This window comes from Poecile atricapillus, chromosome 12, assembly GCF_030490865.1.
Source record: "Poecile atricapillus isolate bPoeAtr1 chromosome 12, bPoeAtr1.hap1, whole genome shotgun sequence".
In the NCBI taxonomy this organism is placed as follows: Eukaryota; Metazoa; Chordata; class Aves; order Passeriformes; family Paridae; genus Poecile; species Poecile atricapillus.
In genome coordinates, this window is record NC_081260.1 from 13,610,880 (window position 1) to 13,636,384 (window position 25,505).

Here is a 25,505-nt window from a genome sequence, read left to right on the forward strand (position 1 = left end):
ATGTAGTACTAGCTGGTGGAGGGAAGATTCCAACAGACTTGAAGGTAAGTAATTAATTCACAATTAATCTAGGAATCATATTTCAAAGCCTTCAATACCCAGATACAAAATGTGAGGCTCCATGATAGTTTATTACCTATCATCATGCATAAGGTGAGAGCTCATGAAGGAGCACTTCTTATGCTTTAAGTTGAACAAGCCTTTTAATTCTCAGAGAAGCTGCGAGAGGCTGCTGCCAGAAATGACAACTGCTCCAGTCACTGAAAAATAAAAAGTGTTTTACTGCGGAACAGTATATTGCAGTAGGAAGACACAAAAAACAAGACAAAAACTTGATTGCTGTCAGCAACAGGCAAACAAGTTCAGTTTGAAGAAAAGATGGGATGAAGATACAAGTGCACAAAGCTGGAATTAGGCTAAACCTACAAGACCTAGAGATTGATTTGCCACATGCCATTCACTGGTGTGCTCTGACTTCAGAAGCTGTCTGGGACAGGGAACTGCACCAACCCACGGGGTGAACTGCTGACACAGACGTGTAAAATGAAAGTTGCCTTGAAAACTGAAAGCAACTTTTTAAGAAAAAAGATTTTGCCTCACATAGCAATACTGCAGTGTACCTAAACATTCAGAGAGAAATGAAATAATATCTTATTTTGAAGAACATGCCCACTATTTCCTTCTGTTCTATGTGTCAAAGAAAAAGAGCTTTGCCCAGCCCCAGTAGGAATCACTACAAAGATGACTATTTGAGATTAGAAATAAACTAAAAGGGAAACAGATAAATTGGGTTAATACAGTTTCAGAAGTCAGTGTAAAGAGTAGACAGATCAGGCATCCAAGGAAAAAGGACAGATGTTCTTGTTCCAGAACAACTGGAAGATACAAGACTAGGACACATTGTTATGGAGACTTCAACCAAATGACAACATTGATCAGAAGTGATGATTCTCTGAGGCACACAAGACATTTATCAGTAGTATGGCATCCATCAAGGGATGGACATTCTGACTGCAAAGACAAAGGACGTGACACCAAAGACGGATGTGTGGCTTCGTACAAACATCCACCTCTGACAGCCAGGCTTCCTTCCACAGGAACACATACCCAGAGAGCTGCACCACAACTTCTTCAGCTGAATGACATTTCTTCACATCCAACAAAAGCAGTACCAGAAGGAGCCTCAGAAGTGGCAGGGAACAGGAGCAGCCCAGGAAAGCACACAGGAACCACACATGCAGTAACGTGCAGCAAGCACATGTTCCCACTTACCTGGTGTGTCTGAGGGATTCACCCCCAGTACTGCCCACTGGCTGTAACCTACATTCTAAAGATCCCTCCTTTTCCTGTCAAGGGTCCCCTAAGTCCTTCTGCACAGTGAACTGCCTGCCAGACCTCATCAGAAGGCTCTCCCAGATTCTGTTGGAGATGGCAGATGGCATTTTTTCCCAGTGAGGGACAGAGGCCAGGCTCACATGGCACAATGAAGAGGACTAGAACACTAATTGCTTATCTGGTATATGGCTCTCCGTAATCTACCAGGATCATTTCTCAGTGTGATTTGTGAACTGATCACTCTTCCCAAGGCAGCAATGATTACACATTCACTGGAACTTAGGCCAGGGCAGCCTTCAAGCATTGTGAAAACTCCCTCTCATCCTGTGATGACCAGGAGCTGATTTTGTCCTCCAAGAAGGTCTCTACCGGAGCACTTTAAGAACTACCAACTGAACTGAAAGACCTTTTTGTAGTTTAACTACTGACTTTATAAACCTAAGCTAGTAGATCCCTCAGCTAGAGCAGCTGAAGCCCAAAAGGCAAAGAGGATTTCTGCTTTTCTTAGAAGTACATACAACTAGTAATATTGAAAGCTCCTGACTTAAATCTCCAAGTCAAATAAACCAACTACTACATGAAAATTCACGTCCCAGAGTCATACCATGTAGAATTGTTACATAATCAGCAATGAGCAGCTTCTGCCTTAAAGCATCCTACCCTCCAGTGCTCTGCCTCACGAGCCAGTTGTTTTCCCAGTCCTAGAATACACTGGAGAGGCCACGAGCATGAGTGAGTCAGAAACTGAGGAACACCCACCTTCTTTGGTCTTTGTGCTAGCTGTTCCTGCATCCCTCTCCAAGGCTGGGGAAGCACCTTGCTCTTGTCCTATTCCTTCTGTGCTCTTATCCTTTGGTTTGCTCTCCGCTTCAGTTTTCTTTTTGGTAATGTTTATAACACCTGGTGTGAGAGATGGACGCTGGATGGGTGCTGATTTAGAGACTGGAGTAGGAGATGGTGGCCTTTGTTTCGACACACCAGGTGAAGGTGGGCGAGTCTTCTGCCTGTTGAAACAAAGAATATTTTTCAGAATTAACAATGAAAACCTCAACCACACATCTGAGGAGAGCAGTCTCCTTTGTTTAGTTTATATTACATACCTCACTTTTAAAAATAAAGCCACCCACAAATTACTGGTGCCTTTCTCATAAAACTCAAACCAGGATTCCAAGACCTTGAGCACTCAGCCTTGCTACTTGGGGGCTAACATCAAAACAGGACTGCTAGCCCAGATCTCCATTTACTCCCCATCTAGGATGAACCTGATGATTCCAATCAAGAAACTTGCTATGCTAATACAGGTGGATCAGTTTATTCAGAGGCTTCCAGGCATTTGTTGCTTTTAGTGCACAGACTACACAGAAAATTAGGGTGTTTTGTCTGCACAACAACGGCTGAAGTAAAAGATGCATCCCTACTTTGGGAAAGGGAAATTGGATTGAAAATTAAGTCTTTTCTGTACAAACAAGGCAGAGCATAGGTCACCCAAACTCTAACAGCTCATCTGTCTTGAGACAGGAAGAAGCCTTCATTTTGTGCTGAATAAAAGGTGCTTACACATACCTGACTGCAGAAAGGGTTTAACCTGGACACGTACCTAACTGCAGAAGGGGATGGAGGACGCTTCACCAAATTAGCAGGAGAGGGGGATCTTCTACGGGCAGACAAGGATGGTGAGGGAGGGCGCCTAAAACCAGAACCTGGAGATGGTTTTTCTGTCTCTGATTTCTAGAAGATACACAAAAACAAAATACTGCTGACTCTCTAGAATACATTGCAGACAGAGGAGCTGCTATTCCAACAAACAAACAAGTGCTTAACAAGACGCACTTTGAATTTTCCTTTATGTTCCAAAACACAGATCTGGTCTGTGTTTAATTTTTACTTAAATTAAACTTCGGGAACCATAAGCAGCAAACAATATGCCTTCAAGATGCAAGAGAGATCAAGTACCATTAAATTCCAATTTGATTTTAATACTCTGTATTTTTTAGGCAAACGCTATGGTACATTTCATTAATGCTTATTGAAAGCAGCAGCAAAGAGGTGAAACAGAATCCCATTCTGAGCTGTTCCAACCCCCCAGATTATTAGAAACTTAATTCCTGTGAGTTTCCAACAAACCTGGGTTGAGTCAGGTGAACTTGCATCAGATGAAGACACAGAGGACTTCAACCTGTCGATGCTACGGCTGCGCACCGGCACTTTAGGAGCTGGGACTGGGGAACTGATGGAACTGGCTGAAGCTGAACGAGGACAGAGGTGAGATTCTATAAAAGTTAGGAATTTGACAAGACAAAACGAGAACCAAGTGCATAGCATAAGAACAAGAGAGAAGGAAGAGGGAGAAAAAGAGAAAGAGAGATTGTGTGTGTTAGAAACCGTACAGGGAAACACCGCAGGCAGTGCACAGTGCAACGGGTCACGGACAGACACCACCACACCATTAGTACTTGGGAAGCAACAGCACCAAGAATAAACACTCTGAAAGCAGCAGTCTGGAGTAGATAAAAATAAAATGCTTTTCCAAAAATTGACCAAATTACTTTAATTTTAGTCAAGTTGCATTTGATCACAAATGCTTCAGTTTTAATGGCTTAGTATATTTCCTGACAATTTCCTCATGAGAGGTTCAGATTTTAAGCATGTTTCCTCTATACTCAAGGAGGAAACTGCCCTTCTTTTCAAATGTGGTATAAAATAAATCTATCAAGAGAAAAAGGTCAACTATATAACTATGATACCTTTCCTACCTGATGTGTCAATCTCTTCACATATAAGGTATTGAAAGAAATTTTATCTTATTACTTTTTAACTAACACGATCACAGACAGATAAGCACACATAGATGCAAATATATTCTAAAACTAGATATTGGATTCTTCTAGAATTCAAGTAAATTGTGACAAATGCAGCACATAGTTTTGTAACTTTATGGAAAATACATTTTATTTTTGTATTTGCAGCATTTGTGCAAGGAGACCTGCATTCTGTTTGTGCACAGGTTGTGTTAAAGCACAGGTACTTTTCTACTGAAATGAAAGAAGTACCTCTAAACTTATAAAAATGTATTTTTAATTCAGTAATAGTGAATGTCACATGCCAGCAGTAAGAGAAAAAAAGATGGCATTTCCCCACATGACATGAACTGAAGTATTCATGGTAAAATAAAAGCAGCACATACACAGGTATGTAAAAATATGACTATTGACTACAAACCAAAAAATAAAAACTGATCATTAGACAAGGGGTAACGTGTGGAAATGTCACCGTTACTGACAAGGACCAAGTGAAATGGTGTAAGCTAAAAAATAAAGATGGGATTTCATACTTAAAAAGAAACAAGCAAAACAGGGAACACAAGTTGGAAGGTAAAAGAGAAATGACTCCACATTGTTTCCAGAGATGCATTTACTAGGGCATTATAAATTAACCACTAACAATTCCAGGACATGTGGGATGCAGCTTGGGGGGCCTGTCCACACCTTGCTGGTGTGGACATATCAGGTCAGTCTGGACCAACACAAAACTGCTTGAGTCAGCCAGGGTTTCTCTCCTCTCTATTATATCCTGACTTCTCCTACCAGCAAAATGAAGCCAGCTCAGGGTTCCCTGTACTTATCTTAAGGTAACCCTACTGTCATGTTCCTGCAAGAGTTTCTTCTCCTAAAGAAATTCAGGTTTTGCCCTTTGAAATTAGGTTTGTTTGGGTTTTTTTTCCTTTCATTATCTAGTACTACTCTAACCAGAATCTCTCAGATTGAGTTAAGGGTACAAAAGCAGATCTCTGTCAGTTAACAAAAAACCACACACAAAAACCCCAGAACGAACACCAGCATCTGGTTCTCTGCAGAGCAAGTAAACCAGCACTGGAGTTTAAAAGCCAATATTACTCAGTGGTTTTGTAAAGTAAACATGCAACATAGCATATGAATTGGGTATTAATGACCACAGAAAATACTGGGTAAGTAAAATTACACACAACCATGTATTAACTGTCTGATTCAGACAAAAGTGTAGCACAGTTAGCAGCTATCATCTAAGCTCTTGCTTGAAGAGCAACTGTGTAAGACTCAGAGGCTTTGCTGCCCTCCTGTTACCTGAGGGGTCCTGTCCATCAGCCGACAAGGTAGCAGCACTTTTACTCCTAGCTAGGGAGGCCTGTGTGGGGGCGAGGAGGCGGCTGATTACGCTACTGTCCAGGGGACTGAGCTGGGAGCGACGAGCTGGATGACAGGAACAAATCAAAAAGGATCCAACATGAAATCATATCGTGGAAAAGACAAGCAGTACAAAGCAAAGGAAGACTGAGCATTGTTGTGAATCGTAACGGTTTTGGAAGAGCAATACTGAAGTCATGGAGGGGGAATTCCAAACTAAAAGCACAGAAGGGTTAAACACTGCAATCTCTTTTTGTTGCACTTCTTGTTCTTGTCTTGCTTAGTACAAGTCATTTTAATGTGCAGAGACTGGCACATGTACAACAGAGGTGAATGCTGAATCCAGTCAAAGTACGAGACGTTTTTGACTGAGCTCTTCAGAGCTACATTCTCTGATTGCAGGAAAGGCCATTTTGACATAATAAACAGAGACTTGCAAGTCAAAGCGAGCAGTTATGGTCAAGCACTGCCTGCACACACACATTCACATGGACAGCACCCATCATTCTCTCATACAGGAAAGAGTCTGAAGCAAAAATAATTTCAACTGCTGGCAACAGCTGCTAAAAAGGAAAGTTTCAGAATTGTTAACTCAGAGGGAAAAACACGTTAGACAAGGTGCTGTTCTTCAGGTTTAGGAGCTCCTGGGAAAGAGGTTATTTGTAACCTAGTGGGAATACACAGACCAAAAGAGCCTGAAGTGAGAACAGGTTTCTTCCTTCTGCATGCACATAGTTAATGCCAGCAGCAGGAACAGAGAAGCTGCTTTTAAACTGAATAATGAAAGGGAACTTAAAAAAGCAAAGATAAGATTTATCTAAGAAATGAACAGATCAGCGACATTTTTACCATTTCTGACCCTTAAACCTACCAGCTCTCAAACAGATTGCTTTCTTAAGCAGAGAGACATTTTGCTATCTGCTTGCAGTGCCATTTAACAAAGACACAGGCCTTCTTAGATGATTTATTTTTTTGTCCAGAAGTAAAAATTTATCTTTTACCACTTTAATACTGGGTAACTAAAAAGCCATTAAAAAGTCCTAGAAATTTAAGGACCTAGGAAACCAGTGAAATCAAGCCTATCCAAACTTCAAAGGCTTTAAAAGAATACTCAGTTTTATGAAACAACCACCTGGTTTTTCTTCCTTTGTCACTTTTTCTAGCTCTGGAGAGGATTGGGGCTTACTACTCATTCTACTCAAAGATGTGCTCCTCTTCTTTTCGTTTCCTCCTAGAGACCAAGCGTAAGGAAGATTATTTTTAACAAGATATGATTTTCTAAATTGCCATCCCATGCTTTGCTTTTACTAATCAGCTAAAACCATCAACATATCATTATGAAGCACTATTTTCTCATGAGATGGTTTGGCTACCATTTGTCTACTTTCCCCCCACCCTTCCACTTTTCAGAGGAATAAGATTGGTTTAGAGACAGTTACCCAATATCTGGCACTGCAATGTGCATAATATTTATGCCACAATGACTCCATGAATGCCTGAGTGAAAACATTTATAATGGAAGTGGGACATGTTTAAAGTCATCTTCAATGATCCCATTTACTGCCTCCCAATTCTCAAAACAAACTGGTTTCTAGCACCTTTCTGTTCCACCTGCGAACCTTTGGGTGCTGATTGCTGGGAATGTGGAGGGACTTTGTTATTCAGTCTGTTTAATGAGGCACTTCTCTTTGTGGTACCTGGAAGTGAAAGTGCATGGATTAATTATGCTGAAAAGCTCAGAGGTCCCCTCCAACACCTGCCCCACTTCCCTAAGAGAGAGAAGAATGATTAAGTTGCTTTATAATATTGAATTCTTCAGAAGCAGAAAAACTGGATCAGGGAAGAACCACTTTATATAAAGCATTATTTCTTTTATTTCTGCATGTTTCTGATCACAGCAGCAGGATGTCAGCCACAACAAATTCTTGTCTGACCCACTGAGGCCATTCTTGTATACTTTTTAAAATACATGAGAATTTTAAAAGACAATTGCTCACATTCTCTATGAGTATGAGTGAGCCTAGAATTAACATAGAACACAGTGTTAAGTGGAGATACTCCACTGATCCAGGACAAGCATCATCTCATTTCCACATTCTGCTCCTTCACCCTCCCAGGCACACATGCACAACAGAAGCAATTCTGTGACTATTTAATGTTCTGTGATTGAGAGCACAGGATCACTCTAAGTCAACCTCTACATCCTGACCATGTAATCACTTGGAGTCCTGTCCAAATTTGTTCTATTTCAGGTAACCTGAGAATATTTTCTCCAAAGAGACCAAGGATTCACAAAGGATTTCAGAGTATGACAATAAGTTTGAAAGCAATCCCAATTAGTTGATAATTAGTGACTTCCTTTGTAAGAGGTTTAATTTGTACTTTGCAGCCCTGCTTCTGACTCATATCCAGAGCTGAACCCTGCAGACACATAATATATAAATATAATTTAAAATCACAAGCATCCTCCAGTGACTCAGAGCCCCTGCCAGTATAAATATAGTCACTGATTTCCCCACCAGGCATACAGTGTATGAGCACAAATTTTTCTGCTGCATCACCTTCCAACACGAACCAGCAAAACCACCTTTAGCTATTTCTGTGTCAGGGATTCTTTCAGCACAGTTTGCTTGATCAGAGGCTGCAGACTGGCAGAACACTGCAGCACAGACCTAGCTGAATCTGCTTTTGTATTAGACAGCTTTTAGCTTATTCATCATTTTAGAAAAACAAAGAAACAAAAGCAAAAGCAAAAACCTCCATATTTGTGATACAGGCAGGTTCCTATGAAATTCTGGGAAGATTCCAAATAACAAAACCTCATGCTAAAACAAGCCAAAACACGTTCTCCCACAAATAGTTTTTGTTTATCTTAACAAGTGTATTAGGACAATTCCTTGTCAAAATTGATTTTTTCCTTACCATTGGCAATCAAATGACTGAAGCTATCTAACAGAACAAGGCAAACTTTATTAGCATACTATTTCTATTTTGCTGAAATTTTAAGGTGTAAATTAAGGCATGCAAATCCATGGGAAATTATCTGTGAATCATTTACCAAGATTTGACCTTAGTAACAGAATTACAGAAGTAAAAAATAAAAAACCAACAGTTTTTACCATTGCTCTTCTCCTCTAACAGAGATCACATCAACTGGGTCAAAGCCCTGAACAGTCAAGCTGGATTAACAAACTGCATGAAATGCATCTGAGATCAAAATATGAAGTGAGTCACACAGCAGGGGAGGAGGAAGGAGTTTCATTCCACCTCCTGTCTCCTCCCCAGCCACAGTTGAGCAGTGCCCTGCTCCCAGCAGCCACACACCCACACTTACTTCGATCTGAGGCATTTGAGAGAGCTGCAGATGAGGGCAGGCATTTGCTCACAGCAGCCTCTGCCTGTTTGAGGTTGGCTGTGGACGGCGAGCGTTTGCTGGCTGTGGAGAGAAGTGATAACTTTAGAAATCACCTTCATACTGAGCCTTTCACACCTTGCTGAGAGCTCACTCTCCAAGTATTACATCCTGAAAGCTATTTCTGCTTTTGTTTGATGAGAAACACAAATGATTTTGTTTTCCTTCAAACAGGCCTGATACCATTAGCACCAGATGGGACAGGCACAGAAAAGCTTAGTGATGTCATGTCAGAGTTCATGCATATGTGTGCAAACAAGGGATTTTTAAACCCATGCAGCCCTAACATGTAAAGACAAAAGCTACTGAGGTGGTCTGTTTTACCAGACTGGCAAGACACAGAAAATAACCACAAAATCTGGAAAAACTTCTTTCTTCATTCCTGCCACATAGGTATGTCAAAACAGTTATTTTAATCACTAGTTAATAAATCCAAACCAAAACAAGTTATTTTGGAGGGATAAAACCAAGTCCTAAGGAAAGGCAAGAAAGCACTCCTATTTCTGATTGCTTCACAAAGGTTGCTGTATTTTAGAAATTGCCAATTTTTTTCTAAAAACTATTCTTAAGTTAATGTTTCCTATCAAATCAGCAATTTTTCAGAAAAAAACCTGCCACAAGAGGCACTAATTTTTTTTGCATGTGTATACAGACACATACACACACATAAAAATCCCATCTCATGTGGCAGAACTGCAAGTTTATTACAAGGCAGAGAAACACCTGCTTTTTAATTTCAAATAATGTACTTTCAGGATGAACACTACTCCAGAGTGTGAAAGCCTTGGAGAAGCAGGTACCTGTTGCTATAGAAACTCAGCAAGCAGAAAACATTAATGTACACAGCAGGGCACAGACCAGCTCAACAAACAGACAAAATTCTATACATCTAACACAAGTAATCTATTTTACTGACATACTGGACAGCAAAGATGATTAATCTGAACTCATTAGTGCATAAGTACCAAAGGACACAGCAGCACTACTCACCACAGAGACAACATCTTTTCCCTTTGCCAGCATACTACAACACCCCTTATAGCCAGAGCCAGGACATAAGGACTCCTATGGACAGCCCTATGGGAAGCTCTTCTGGCAGAGAACAAGAGCAAAGTCCTCATGGGATAAGAGTGAGATCTACTGAATCTAGTTTAGAAATCAGGATCTGAGCTTAGTGGATGCTTTCCCAACATAACAAAAAGAAGAAAAAAAAGGGGGGGGCATTTTATGAATGGAGTCTGAGAGCTGGAATAACTAAACATCTTAAGAGGTTTCATATACGAAAATCAGGAAGCTCATAACTCATGCATTCAGGTGCTTTTGAAGGGGAAGGCTACCCTCTAGTGTCTGCTCTTTAAAAGAAATCCTGGCTCCTGCCTGAGCTCAACTACGTCCAAGGCCTCCAAACATCACAGAGACACTTCACAGAATTTTCTCTTGGTTCAATTTACCACTTTTGCACTTGAATGAAGTCTGAGATTTGGTCTGTCACCTACTGGGACCCAGGTACAGAGGTTGATGCTTTTTTGATCAATACATTTGCATGATCAGATGACCTCAACTTTTTCCCTACCTCACTCACAGAACAGCTTCTGCAAACTTAAAGCTCCTTTCTCTAGGAAGAAAAAGCTTTAGAAGACAGGTAGGATATTCCTGAGCCAGTCAGTCTGGTTGTGTAGCTACTTACGAAACATCATTTGAAAAAGTACCTCAAATATCTTCTTTGGAAGAAAGTCAGAAAACCCCCATCAAGGAGTTTGAAATGCAAGAAGCATACAGCCCATGTGATATCAACTTCTCTATTTTGCTGATGGAAGGGGGAAAGCAAACTGCAGCAGAGCTGAAGAAAGCACGTCTGCCATACAGCAGGACTTGGAACTCAGCAAGGAGCTGGGAAAGCTGGAATCTTAAGAAAATCACTCAGAGTGAGGAGCTTTCAATCCTCACAGGGTTTCACTGAGAGAAGGTGCTGCAGCATTGCCTGAGGCTTGATAACATTAGGCTACATGAAATAAGATTGTCTTATTTCAGTCTCTCACTTCCTTCCTAGGAACAAGGAAGCACTTTATTTAGCAAGAAGAGATTCTGGCAGCCCCATTTCTATCCTAAATGCACATTTCCAGTCCTGATGCACCTGAACCTCAAGTTCTGCTCAGCAGGCACCACTAAAACACCCGTTTACCAGGACTGTCATCAAAGATGCTTTATTGCACAGCCTGGCCATTTCTCTTGGCACACCCACACCCTGCCTGCTTCATCTGAGCACTAACAGCAATGCCATTAATTTAACACTTGACTCTGGGGCTTTCATCCATTTTTACCATTTCACCATCAGCAGGATCCCTGCTGTGGTCCCATGAATCACATTCAACATCCCACAGAACCACTGAAATGGCTGGGGAAATGTTCCATTACATGGGTTTCACTTTCCAGAACACACCATCACCCAAAACTTCTGCTCTGCCACTCAATGTTCCTAAATATTACTGTTGACACACCCAGTTCATCGAAGACATAACTGATTCAGCATTTCTTTGCACAGCACTACAACAGACATGAACACTTTCTGTCCTAAAATAATTAAAGAATATTTTAAATCAGTTCCCCAAATTTTAAATCAGTTCCCCAAATGGTTCTCATTCTAAGAAACAGAGCTTTAATCCCAAATCTGCCACAGAATTTGATATTGGAAATATAATATTGCATTTAAATTTGCTCCAGGCATGCAATTAGAGAAGGTGCACTATTCAGCCACAATGATATAATGGAGTAGAACTCATATGGTGTCATTTTTCAGAGTTAAAAAAAAAAGGTAATTGTTGTCTTTCCAGAAAATATGCAAATATAAAGCAAAATGGACCATATAAGGATTTTCTAGAAAGCCAGTTGGACTTAAGTATCCCATATGGCTTAGGTAGATTTTTAACAATAAGTAATGAGCTCTCAAAGTTAAAAAGAACTACCTTGAAATAGGAATAAATATGAGAAATGTAAAACCAGTCATGGTTCCACATTATCCAACCCACACATCATAGCTTAATGTTTGAAACAATAACATAAACCAAACACAATTTTAAAACAATGTGGGTGCACAAGGGTTTGACCAGGACATTGCATAACCTGTTTGTCTCCATAGCAATTTCTTTTCTAGATTGGTGCCAAGTTATCCAAATTGATCTACTGGTGCTGAACTATCTGCATAGTTACTTTAATGATGCATAAATCACAGTTTAAGCACCTATTATTGTATCAGGAGCATTTGTGTTGGAATATATTTTATCTTAAATGTGCTTCTGCAGCACTGAAGATTTTCCTCCACAATGGAAAGGACAGACAAGGCTCATTTCCTCATATAAATCAAAAGAGAGCAAAACCCATTATTTTGTGTTTGTTAGTAGAATAAAACCCAGTGCTTTCTTAAACATGTAAGGCAAATGTGATTTCCCTGTTTCAAGGTTAAATAATATTTGGTAATGTGAGATACAGTAAATGGATTTATATTTGTATCCAAGGAACACACATAAAGCAGATAAACCAACCCAGACAAACCAGCTGATTTTGGAGAAAATTAGGGGCTCATGATGTGCAGGGTAAAGGAAAAGTTAACTAAAATACACATGCTTCTGCTGTGCTGCCAGAGTAGTTAAATCACAGTCAGACCTTCACTGCATTTTCAAGCCTCACTTGTTTGTGTCACAGACAGCTGCACTGCATTAGTAACGTTGTGGGCACGCACAGACTGTGAGGATTCAGATTCTGCTGGGTCTCAGCTGAGAGTTTTCATCTCAATCTAGCTATAAGAAATAATTTTGCTTATTAAACATATGTATCAGTGATCCAAAGCATTTCTATGAATGGCTCAGCCTGTGCATTGGAAAGTGCTGGAAATCCAATGAAAACACATTCATGTATAGAATTATCTTTAAATAATTGGGACAGCTCTGATTTTGTAAAACCCTTCATGGAAACAGTATTGAACTGAGCAAGAGACCCATTCCCTTTCACAAAGTTTCACCAAAATATCATTTGATTTTGCAAATGTTACTTCAACTGCTGGTAAACCAAAGCAAGAAGGAAACAAACCAAGCCCTACCATGTACTTTTTGCAAATTAGGAAGCAATGAAATGGTTTGAAATTGCCCTTAAACCCTCCAAATCATAGACCACTGAACTAATTTATATACAAATACTTGCCAGTAGGAATTTATCTTCTCCCTGTGCTGTATTCAAACATCTTTAAAAACCAAAATGCACATAGCCTTTCCCTGAAAATTCCCTCAGGATGCCATGACTTAAGCTGTAGTTGAATTAGCTGGGAGGGATAGCCAGAATGAGGGGGGCTACTTTCTACTTCGGGATCACATTTGTTGCACAGCTGGCCAAGATCCAGGAAAAGATCTATAAGATGGTTTTCCTAAGTGTGAGAAGAACTCAAGCTTAAAAGGTTAGTAGTGAGGGTAAAACAACAGAAGAAGAAAATTTTAGAAATCAATACCACCAGTTCCACCTTCATCTGTGCTCTGTTGTTCTGAAGAAGAAGAAGGTTTGTAAGCTAAGTCACGAGGTCAAATAACAAAAAAATGCAAGTTAACCCAAAAATGGGGATGCTGCATATCATAATGACAACTAATATCAAAGCACTTTCAAATATGCTACATACACACACTCAAGCTGACAGAAAATGACAGTACCACACTCAGTACAATTCCACCAATACAGAAGATAGGTTGAATTGAAGCATTTTTTGATTTATTCTATTCCTGGCCAGTAACTTATTTTACTTTTTGGTGGTCAGGTAGTGCATGAAAAAATTCCTTCCACTGCAATCTTTATTTGCTGGTCTGATTTCAGAATGTTTACAGGCAGAAACAATTAACTGTGACACAGGAAATTATCTGAGTTCAAATTAAAGACTGTTAAAATCCAGAACAGAATCCATGTTCCATGAAGCTTGGTCTGTCCACTGCATCTCCTTACCCACTTCTGGGCATTCAAATAATCAGTCAGCATTCTGTAACTCCATGGATGTGTTTAAAATATTTTAGATGTGATATTAGAGTACAATTGGGTATTTTTGGTTTTATCACCAGTCTTAGCACTCCATCACACGAACTGCATTTGAAGGACTCTGAATTATCTTAATATTAAAGATCATAATTCCCCTCATCTGATGTTTGAGGGCTGGCAGTGCTTCACGTGTTGTATTTCCCATGGAGCTTCTCTCCAGCTCTTCCCAAGATCAAAAATAGCTCTGAGAAGCATTTCAGGGCAAGTACAGAGATGACACTTTCCCATGAGCTACCCAGGGATCCTGCTTTAAGATCCAAGATAGGAAAGGATCCCCAGGTCCCCCCAGTGCTACATCTGCCAGTATTCACACAGAATATTCTGTGATTTTAGTCCTGCTAAAAACAGTGCTGCTTACCTGTTTTGCCTTCTGAGTCTGGAGTTACAGACCCTCCCCATGACCATCTCTTCTGTCGTGTTTCCAGCCGCTGATTCCGTTCCAAGGTGCGATGCAGAACTGCTTCATAGCGCTCCTACCAGACAACATCTCCATGAAGCTTGTAACAGTTAACCACAGCCACACCAGAAAGCAAAATATAGACCCCCCAGTATGATTTATAATCTGTTTTACCGGGCTTTTGTTACAAAAATTATCATGCAAAGAATATTGAAGGCAATTAATGGCTTCAAAACACTGCAAACATGATTAGGTCAAGCTAAAGCACAGATAATCTATTCTACTCTTTACTTAAAATAGCCACCAAACAGATTTCCTATTCAGTAAACAGCACTACTTATTTTCTAAATAGGGATGGATCCCAAACTGAGCAAAAGTAATTGATTACCCTTGAAACTATTTATATGTGAAGTTATTTCTAAAAGGTGATACAAATTTTCCATTATAAAATACCAAGAATAAAGTTATTTGTGTTTTCAAAGAACCATAAAAACAATGACCCAGGTATTAATGGACACTGACATTATGAGAGATGTGATGAAACCAGGAACACCAAGACATAAAGGCAAAACTGCAAAAGAAGACAAATCAACTTCAGGCCTCAGCAACCACTGCTGGCAGGACAAAGGGGGCTGAAAGAAGCTTTTGCTGCTGTCTCCAGAACTAGTAACTGCCAGTAGTGGAGCTTTAGCTCTTGTGCATAAAGATGAACCATAACCATGCTAGACTCTCTTGCCAGCCAGGTTTCCACACGTGTCAACAACACATTTCTCTTCTGGAATAGTTATATCCCAAGTGATCTTTTGAAGCAGTATTTGTTGCAGATACACTGCAGTAAGATGTCAAGGGAACTCATTATACAGCCATTTGTCCCGCTTAGGAACACAAGACTTTCACCTTCTTTCAACACCAATTATTATTTCACAATACAAAATAAAAAAGTTGCTGTGATAAACACACAAAGTAAACCTGGAAGGAAGGGAGGATTCTGCTCACTGACAAAAGATAAAACTTTAAGTTTTTGTTTGAAATACAAAGCTTAGCTTCCCCTCTGTTAGAGAAACCTGAACTAGAGTTTACCTAAGGTGCCAAAGTACCCAGACATTATGTAATCTGTAGATTGTATTTCCATGGAGGTATCTGCAGTGCAGTAATACTTCAGTCAGAATTAAAGACATAGGCTTCACTTTATAAATGACAGAAATGAGCTCAAGGTCTCAATACAGTGAGCTGCAGAAATGTACAGAATAACTGAGGAGCTGTGGGGAGACAGGGATCTGAATCCTCACCATGGCTAGTGGTCTTCAAGATTCTTAGAACCACTTTCTTTTCCACTGTATTTGCTACTGTGCTGCTGCTTCTACCTTACTAGATGATTAACTAAATGAGACTTGGCTGAGTAAGTTAATAATAATGCTCAAGACTATATATTCCGATGCACTTCTATCTACCAAATTTACAGTTGTAGATAGTATCTTGCTGGTATCTTTTCCTCGTGTCAGAGTACCAAAGTCAAGATCTGTTTTCACTTTCTGATTGAAGGCAAGGTTTTACAGGTCAAATCCATACTGTCTTCCCACCTTTCAGATTCTGCATCTATAACTCTCTATGTAGGTCATCTCCAGGGACTGAGTAAAAGACAAGGTTAACACCTCATTGCTAGTCCTTGTCTTCCTTGATTATTCATCCTGGTGGCCACTTAAAACATATCTACCATCTTCAAAACTACATGAATAAATATAATAAATTTAAAGGTAGCATCTTTTTGAAGCATAAAGGATGCTGTTTGCACAGGGTAGATGCTTGAAGAAATGACACTGCACTGGACTGCAGTCACAGCCCACCCAAATACTTCTGTTCTCCAGCAATGTAAACCATTCCATGAAGCTCAAACGGACTATCAATCTGATCATACCCAGGAGCTGATTACAGAGAACCAAACACCAGTGTAGAATACTGCCAGTCAAAAAGGGCAGCAAAGATGGATTGCTAGAACAGCACAACACTGAACTCCAAAGGAGCTGCTAGCCAGGCTTACAGGCTCTTCACCAATGACCCACAGCAAGTTCTTACAACCAGCTTATGAAAGCACAGATGTGAGATGCTTCCACTGCTGACACCTTGGAAATTAATCCTTTCAGAACTTGCACATTTAATATGCACTAACAGAGTTACTTGTCAAAAGGATGGGATAACTTCATGTATTTATTTCTGCTATCAGCTTCTATCCACTGAGTAAGTCCCAAATTCAAACACTGCTCTGCCTGTCCATGTGCAGTCAGAGCAAAGGCCAGTGAGAACAGTCACTACACAGTTCAAAGCAGCCAATGACAAATACACAGATAACATCACCACCTTTCATCATACAGGAATGAATTCTGATGTAGAAGAACTAAGAGAATGTGAGTCTCAGGCCACAGCAGGGCTCCAAGAAAGCAAGACACAGATACAAGAGAAGTAAGTCCAAGACCTGTCACCCAAGCTGATTTACAGACATACTCTACAAAGTGCTCTGAAGGCATCTGGAAATCTAAGAATATGGGGTGGGGTTTTTGCTCATGTGAAAAATAGCCAGAAGTCAAGCAGCCACAGCTCCTGAAATCCCAAGTGCCCCAGCTGTAGCTAAAGCTCTGTGGAGAATGTGGACATAGCCCACTATAGACATGGAAAGTACTTCTATGTTCTAACACATTCATCATTTCCCTAAGTCTCTCATTCACACCACTTCAGAGCATGGTAATGTAGGAAAACAATGTAGTTATTTTAAACTATAGCACTTTGATGAATGTTACCTTTTCCTCCTCTATTTTTTGTTTCCTCTTTTCTTCCACTGCTGCCCTCCGTTGTTCCTCTTTTTGCTTCATTTCTTTTAGCTTTCTCTGCCTTTCTTCTAACTGTTTTTCATACTGGAGTTTTGCTTTTCTCTCCTTTTCAAGGATTTGTGTCTCTTTGGCAGCTGTAAGAATAATTTTAAGAAAAAACTAAAATCAAACTTATCCATTCATTGATATTGCAATGAAACCTATAAGCAAGAGACTGTCCAAGCAGAATTCTTACCACTTGAAATGGAAATGTACAGGAAGATGAGCTTGCAGAGGTGGATGACATCACACATGACAACAGACTCATCTTTAATTATGTCCCCAGGTTTGAAGTGGAATTCGAATTTTGCCTGCCACTAGGCCTTACTGTCTAGACAGGAATATCAGGATATGTATATTCCCTATATTAAGCATATACTTTTCTTATCAACATAATGGTGATGTCTCTGAAAGGAAGCAGTAAATTAAAAATCAAAAAGTAGAATTTTCTGTGTTGTATCTTTGTTTATTTTTTAGAACAAAATATAGTAAATAGTAATGTTTAAGGCACTGAGTGACAAGATGGGAAGACCCTACAGTTCCTGCATTGGAGTTCAAAACAGTGATATCACTATTCTCTGCAGCCTCCACCAAGGAACAGCTGTGTGCAGTTCAACAGGAAGCCTCAGGTCCTGTGACACAAAGCTAGAATGCACAGGGTATTTTCCATGGCCAGACAGATGAAATGAAGCAGGAGAGCAGATAATGACACCAACAATAATGACAGCTAATGACACCACAGGCAGCATCTACACACAGGGCCCCCAAAATATTTCTGAGTTTCATATGCATCATAATACTACCCTGTTCCCATATTAGGATGACACAATAATTCCTGTTGTTGGGGGTCTTTTTGCTTTTATGTTGAGAAACAAACATACAGCTCAGAGAGACATCTCTTCTCACAAGCTGGGAGCCCAAGACCCAGGGCTCCAGGGCCCACTGTAACCGTTTCATCTCCTGCTACACACACATGCACTGATTCACATCACAAACAGCATAAAGCTGGGCAAGAGTTTTCTGCTGTTCTCTAGTCTCAGATTCCCTGCTAAGATAAAGTGTATACTGCTGACACTTCAATACAGGAGTCATTTCAGCGTGCTGGGTAACAAGGAAAGCAGTGTTCAAGGCAAACAAACCATTCAAGTAGCTAAATCTTTTTTGGTTTTCTCTGAATCAGCATTCTCCAAATGTCAGTCTTCAGGGTTATAGGAAGGAGTTCTAAGCTAAAAGTTTTCTTTTCCAAAGTGTTTTTGTTAAGGCTTTCAATAAGGAATTGGCTAAATTTGCTGGGTGGTCACTAGGAAATGGAAGGTCAGAAGTGACACAGAGCTTCAACAAACTAAAACTCTCTACAGTGTTTTCCTCTCAAATCAAGAACTTCCTCATTCAGGTTCACAGATGGACACTGATGGAAGACCAAGAGCAGACCTTGTCTCTTGTCACCAGCAAGCTGACAAAAAGTGACAGAACAAGGAGTAAGAGGGACAGCAATTCTTTAACAGAAACATTTTAGAAAATTTTATTTTAAGTGAAACATGAGAATACCATGTTGCTTTTCCCGCTCTTCTCTACGCTCCCTGGCCAGTCTTTGCCTTTCTTCTGTTCTTAGCATGGAACCATCTATCACTGTCAAAAAAAAATTGGAAGACGCATAATTGTCAATGACTTTGAACATTCAAATTGAAATAAAAAGTCAAAAGTCTTTACTATCAAAAGGAGAATGAAACTTCCTAAGAGATGCACACACCCCCATATCACTGCATTATAGGGAGATTAAAGATACCATCTGAAAAGTTCATAGAAAGCTGAACAGCCTCCTTTTCCCTCTTTCCAATCCCTCACAACACTATTTTTAATAGGTGCAAGAGAAAGCAGGCATCATGTTAAAGGCTCAATAGGTATAGTCAAAAGAAAGCCTAAGAAGTCAGACATGTGAGAATATACCCTATTCCAAATTCAGCTCTGATCCTCATTCTTGTACATATTAACTCCCATGAACAAGAATGACAGGAATTTAGGAAAATGTCGTCTGGGAACAGATAATTCACCCGTCATGACAAATTCAGGACATTGTAGGACAGCTCATTTGCAGACTAAGCAGAACCAAGGCTTAAGCAGTCTTTGCAGGTATAAAAACTTGAATTTCAGCAAGAAGTGAGCTGGTAACTTGCCCAGTTACCATCATTTATCTTTGTTGTCACACCCTGCTTACAAGACAGGCAACTTCAGCTGGATTCTGAGCCAGTCAAAAGCAGAAATCTGTCATCAAACCCAGACCTACAAACAATCTACCAGGTGCTCTGATGCCTCCTGAAGAAAGAACACCAAACTTCTCTCTAAATATGTTTGTTTCAATCCCTACTAACTTTCCCTTGTGAGCCCAGCACTTCATTAAGAGCAATGACCTGTAATTATACCTGGTTTAGTTGCTGTCTTTATTGAGGTCTGGACTGCAAGAGGGCTAATGCCACTTTGGCTTCTTCTTTCTTCTGCTATGGCTTGGGCTGCAGCAACTGTGAGAAAAAAAATCAATCCAGATTAAGACAAACTCCACAACTGACACTCATTAAATAAATATCTAAAACAAATACATAAAATTCTATTTGAGGTTGTTGATGTTTTTATTAAAAAACTAACTGGGGGCGGCTCAACTTGTAAGGAAAAACTTGTCAAATGAGACTTGAAACCTGGCATAGCTTTTCACTGCAAAAACATTTACCAAACTTTATGTTTTAAGACTATAGAGTTTCAAATATCAAACTTATTTACTAACTCTTCTAAGACAAACACCACTGTTTTGCAAAGTTATGTCTGACTTACAGTTAATAATAAAAACTCTTTGCTACCACATGAGCATTTGTGGGCTGGACACATATATGTAGTAGTCCATTAGCACTGCTAGAATCATATTCTGATGAGACCCAAGCAGGGAGAGGTCTGTGAAGACCTGTCATTACTTCATGACATGAAAGGGTTTTAGATGCACAAAATAAACCACTAAGGGATGCTTACAACATACTTCTGAAACTAGATCTTCAAAAATAAATTTTAATTATAAATTAGACTCCAGTAATTTGAGCATTTGTGCAGAGACCCATTCACCTTATCTGAGTTTCACCAAGGTGACTTCAGCAAAATGCAGGGCTACAACTCACAGATCATCACATAAAAAGGAAATGCTATCAATATTAATTTCGTTGAATAACAAAACCCATTAACAAGTCAGGGAGACTAATTTACTGTATCACTTTCCCCAGATTTTCTTTGTTTTGGTATCAACCTTCACTTATCACCTGACAGGGTGTGAAGGTGAAGCATTGCAGGGAAAGCAGGCAGGGTAACCTGTAAGACAGCATTACCCCGGTGCCCTGCACAGCTCCAACAGCATCCTCACACGCTGCCACCTTGTTCTGACCTTGTGACAAACTCTGGGAGCTCAGCTGGGTTCCAGGGAAAAGCCCAACTTCAGGGGAAGCAAGGGAACACACGACACAACCACCCACACATGAGAAAGTTGAGGCCAGTTTCACAAAGAAAAGGCAAATCCACAAAAGGAACATGTAACGTGCTGTGATCTCAACCAGAACATGAAGGGCCAATAGTACAAACTGCTGTTATATTTTTAAAAAGAAGACTACAACTTTGCCAATGATCTGACTTCCCTTTAATAAGAGTAGTGCAGAATGCAAAAGAGGAAGGAAGAGTCTCCCTCTTCTCCATGCATTGCCATGACAACTAGTTGTGTCATGGTAATAACCCTCCCTAAGGCTGTGCCCAAGAACAATCACCTCAAAGTATTTAATCCCATGTGATTTCAGTGATAAATGCTGATTACAATACTTATTCAGCAACTCTAAATTGTCACCCGCAGCTGTTGCCATGTCTTGAATTAATTTTTCACTGCAGCAGCAAACAAAAGTCTTCCTCAACCCCATCCTATACATCTCTGAGGCTCCTTTCACACAAGTCAGAGACCAGATATACTACAACAGGATGAGATTAGCAATTGGCAAAAAAACAGCTTAAAAAGGACTCACTGTATTTTCACTATCTAGATCAGACAAGTCAGACAAAAATCCAATTTTTGTACACTGTTTCATGTCACATGGGTGGGAATCCAGCCCAAAAAAACACCAAGTGGAGAACAACAGAATTATCTATTCTAACACAAATAGGAGTGAAAACAGTCAGAGGAAAAGCAGCCCACTGCAGGTGCTCTGAGAGCAGAAATGTACAGCCAGGGCATTCATATCCAATGACATCTTTGTACATCACAAAGACTGAAGGATCATTAAGTTTCTTCAAATACCATTTGGATTTCAGAAAAATACAGAAATGCAGGTACATCTTTCCTCAAGAGAGGAGAAAGAAGTGCCCAGGCAGCTTGAGCGAACACAACCCGGGCAGGAAATTATCCCAACAGAACAAATTCACTCTGCACCTGAACCAGCTTCAGTTAAGACGAAAACTGGAATTTTGCCTCAACTCTCAAGTTTAAATACCCAAATTTCCATAACGAAGTTATAGTAAGAAGCAACCTGCAATCAAACAGGTACAATATTAATTTTATTTTACTTGCAGAAATATTTTACTATCAGAAATCTTGCTGAACAAACAAGCCATAATGGATATGGGGGATTATGTATTTATTTACTCAATCAAAAATAAATATATAGTTGGAATAATGTTCATGATCAAAAGGCACGGATTTAAAAATGTGTCACATCTGCAAAGCAATTCATTTATTTTAATTAATTAAGGTCACAGAAGACTACTTGGGGTTCTATAAGACAGGGAAGTGGGTTACAGAAACAGTTCAGCTTGCAGAGGACACAGAGGTGAAGCAACTCTAGAAATACCCAGCCAGATGACTTTGCATATCAAGGTTTTTTGTATGTCACATAAAATATTTTATGTTCACTCCTTTGATGCTTCATGATTTGCATAGAAACAATGTGCTTACACATTTGAAATTGGCAGATTTAAGGCACAAGGCATGCACCTTTGTGTCACATGGACCTGATCCATTTAACCAACAGAAAGCCAGAATCAAATGTGAACTGAGGATCTGAACAAAAGATTAATAAACAGGGAATGAACATTGCATTAGATACATCTCTAAGATATGTGAGCTCAATTTCACCAAGTCCCTGGTCAACACACAGGTTTTATGGCCCTTGACAATTTCATAGTAAATTTACAATACAAATACAAATGGATTTTCTAAGACCACATTTTACTACAGTAAAAGAAAATGCATTGCATATTGTTGCACTATGCAATCTTTAAAAAATACCTATCTTATTTTGCTTAAATATGATAAAAGAAACCTTAATAATTAATATATTTAAATGTTTTTTGGCACAGATACCTGTAATTTTTTTGCCTAGTTTTCCATAATGACTGTAGCAGTCTGCTATGGAGTGAAGCTTCATGGAAAATAATTTTCCACAAAATATATCTCTGTAAAATAAGCTTAATACTGCTGTAATGAATCAGGATACCCCACAACAGGAAACCAGTTAACAACCATTTCACTAGAATCCGTGTCACATGTTGCATTATGGGGGGGGGTGCCTTCATGGACATATTCAGCAAACTCCCTGGAGAAGAAAAATTCTTTTAGAGTCAAATTAAATCTCATTTCTATTCTGAGCTTGCCCTCCCACAGTAGTCTTTCACAACAATACTTTGTGATCAGCATAATGTGCATGTTTATTTTACAGCAGTCTATCTTTAAGTGCTCCTGGTAAAATTAGTAAAAGTATAAGCTATGCATCAGGCCAATAATAATACCTGCATTAATGCATAATAAAATAGAGCTATTTGAGCCATGAAATGATTAGGTAATTTGGGAAGCAGTTTTCCTTCTGTGCCCTCATCACCATTTAGCACCCCAGGTCTGGCTAAGAAAATCAGAGATAAACCAAACCCACAGAAGCACCAGGAGCTGACATTCTATATAAATCCAGCTCTCCCAATTTCACTTCCAGCTCACGATCCACCGACAGTGCAGGTGCTGAGGAGCCTCCCTCACAATGAGCATGACAGTGCTTCCCTTCCCTGATCAGGTTTCCAATATGCCCTAAAGAGACCGGTGCTAAAAATAAACCTTGATTTCTATTTCAACCCCTGCACATGGCTAATACCCTTGGCCCCTGCCAAGACTGGCAAAGAACCCAATGCTGTTCTTAGTAAACCTCATTAGGGACTGAAGCAACTCCGTCCCTCTACCCAGCGAGGTTCAGCTTCCATCCCATCTCCTCCCCAGTGGCTGTGACCCGGCCGGGCGCTGCCCCTCTCGCTCTTCCCTTCCCTTTGCACAACTACAGAGAAGAGCAGAATGTGCTGACTTTCACAGCAATCCTTCTGCTTCTTATGATTTAATGACTCGTTATGCAAAGCAAACAAAAAAATCCCAGACTAAGCCTCTGAAACAGGGGGTGTTAGAAGGGCTTCTGAATGTTAAGCATTGTTATGATTCCAAGTGTTTCAATAAAAGTTTAAAGTGGGCAACAAGAAGCCAATATGGAATCCATGAATCTAAAGTGGACTTTCCAGCAAAATATCTCTGATTTTATCGCAAACTGACAAACCTGCAAGACACCATTTTTGTCTTGCTCCGCTACAGGGAGCTACTGTTTACCAGTGAGTGTTCAGATCCTTTTAAAAAGTTTTGTACATACTTTCAGGAAAGATGAGGAAAGTCAGCATTCAAGTTTGAGATTTCCATGCACCACCTTTCAAGCTGATTTCCACTCATTAATTAACATAGGTTAAAACAAACAGGTGCAAGATTGTATGTTTGAAGATTTAAGAAAAATTAGGTATTGGTTTTTATACCACTACTTGTTCAGACAACACCAGAGGAAAGATGCACCTTCACACTAACAAGTGGACAACACAGAAAGTTTCTAATGATGAAGAGAAAGCCCTGTCTGTGTGCATTCCTCTGTTCCCTGTTTTCCCCTTTTCTGTCTTTCCCTGTTGATCCTCACATCCCATCTCTGGGCTGCAAGGACTGGCAGGCTCCACAAGCAAACACGTGAGCTTCCTGGTAGGCACCTTCTGACAGACCAGCTGGAAGGCAGATGGTTCTCCTGTTTTGTCTGGGCAGCCACCAGATGGGGAAGCACACAGATCTCCAGAAAGCAGTGCACGCTCTCAGCTCCAGCAGGCTACAAGAGCTTCCTGTTGTCTTATCCCTACCCCAGACTCTATTTGCAGACTTTGTCCTAATTTATTCCCTACATGGGATACCTATTTTACCTTGATGTGCTTTCCTCCCTTTAAGACCACTTCTGCAGCCAATTCTGTACAATAATCTGTTTTTGCTCCCAAAGTTAGTTCAGGATGATTTCTTCAGTTCATCACAAGTTTTGATCCAACTGGAAAACCCAACTCGAGCATTCCTTTGCAGCACATGTATTAGCAGCTCCATGAGTAAGTTTTTGAGACATATCTGTGAGAACTTACGTTTTTACTTATCTTTAAACATCCACATTCAGATTAAGACCTAGAAATATTATTTTAAAAATCACATAATTAACAAAATTACTTATTTCTTATAAGGAAACCTGAAAAGATACAGCTGAAGCAATCTCAAAGACATATTATGATACTCATTCAGCCTAAGGCATGACTAGAAAGGCACCAGAAGGTTGTTAGTTGATTTTTGCACTGATCTCTGTACACTTTGCCCTAGGGGAAGCACACAATCTAAACTAAACTTGACTGTAACACAAGCACAGACCAAGGTATTGAAATCTGTCCTTAACAGAATTGGCAGCCATCTCCAGAAACTTTTTACAGTCAGAGATACTACACCATTGCTCAACAGCCACATCAGACGAGTACCATCCTTACTATCTTCAGTTGTCTGAACAAAACTGAAAATACACCTGTGGAGTCTCACACAATATTCTCTCAACCTCACTTACACTGCTCAGCCACGAGTTATGCTTCTTGCTACTTAATGGAAAAAGCAACTGCCAGCACAATGCTCAGAAAGGACAAAGACATGTCACCAACTCTTACAGAAGCCATCACAAGGTTAGTAAGAAGCTCTGTCTGTACTGTGCACACAGGGCTGACAAGCTAAATCTATCCCCTTCTCTGGAAAACACACCTGGCTTCCACAATTTGGGGTTCTTTATTAGTGAGGTATATTATTATTCATTCATCTCTTGAAAGAAATTGAGTGGAATGATAGTGGAAACTCTACTCTTACAAAGACCCTTGTGAACCTTCTCAAGTCTAGCAGAAATATT

The 25,505-nt window shown here is 39.9% G+C and overlaps 1 protein-coding gene across 1 annotated transcript in view; it reads right to left on the reverse strand.

Moving 5' to 3' along the window:
* Positions 1 to 25,505, reverse strand: part of MAP7D3 (MAP7 domain containing 3) — a 43,443-nt gene that overhangs the window by 10,790 nt on the left and 7,148 nt on the right. Inside the window, exons 2-13 of the mRNA XM_058847490.1 lie at positions 19,653 to 19,748; positions 18,781 to 18,861; positions 17,164 to 17,327; positions 14,333 to 14,447; positions 13,403 to 13,435; positions 8,830 to 8,931; positions 7,094 to 7,192; positions 6,628 to 6,726; positions 5,436 to 5,561; positions 3,460 to 3,605; positions 2,933 to 3,063; positions 2,095 to 2,339 (exon numbers count right to left, since the gene is read on the reverse strand). Of these exons, the coding sequence (XP_058703473.1) occupies positions 2,095 to 2,339; positions 2,933 to 3,063; positions 3,460 to 3,605; positions 5,436 to 5,561; positions 6,628 to 6,726; positions 7,094 to 7,192; positions 8,830 to 8,931; positions 13,403 to 13,435; positions 14,333 to 14,447; positions 17,164 to 17,327; positions 18,781 to 18,861; positions 19,653 to 19,748 (1,437 nt within the window). The remainder of the gene's footprint in view (positions 1 to 2,094; positions 2,340 to 2,932; positions 3,064 to 3,459; positions 3,606 to 5,435; positions 5,562 to 6,627; positions 6,727 to 7,093; positions 7,193 to 8,829; positions 8,932 to 13,402; positions 13,436 to 14,332; positions 14,448 to 17,163; positions 17,328 to 18,780; positions 18,862 to 19,652; positions 19,749 to 25,505) is intronic.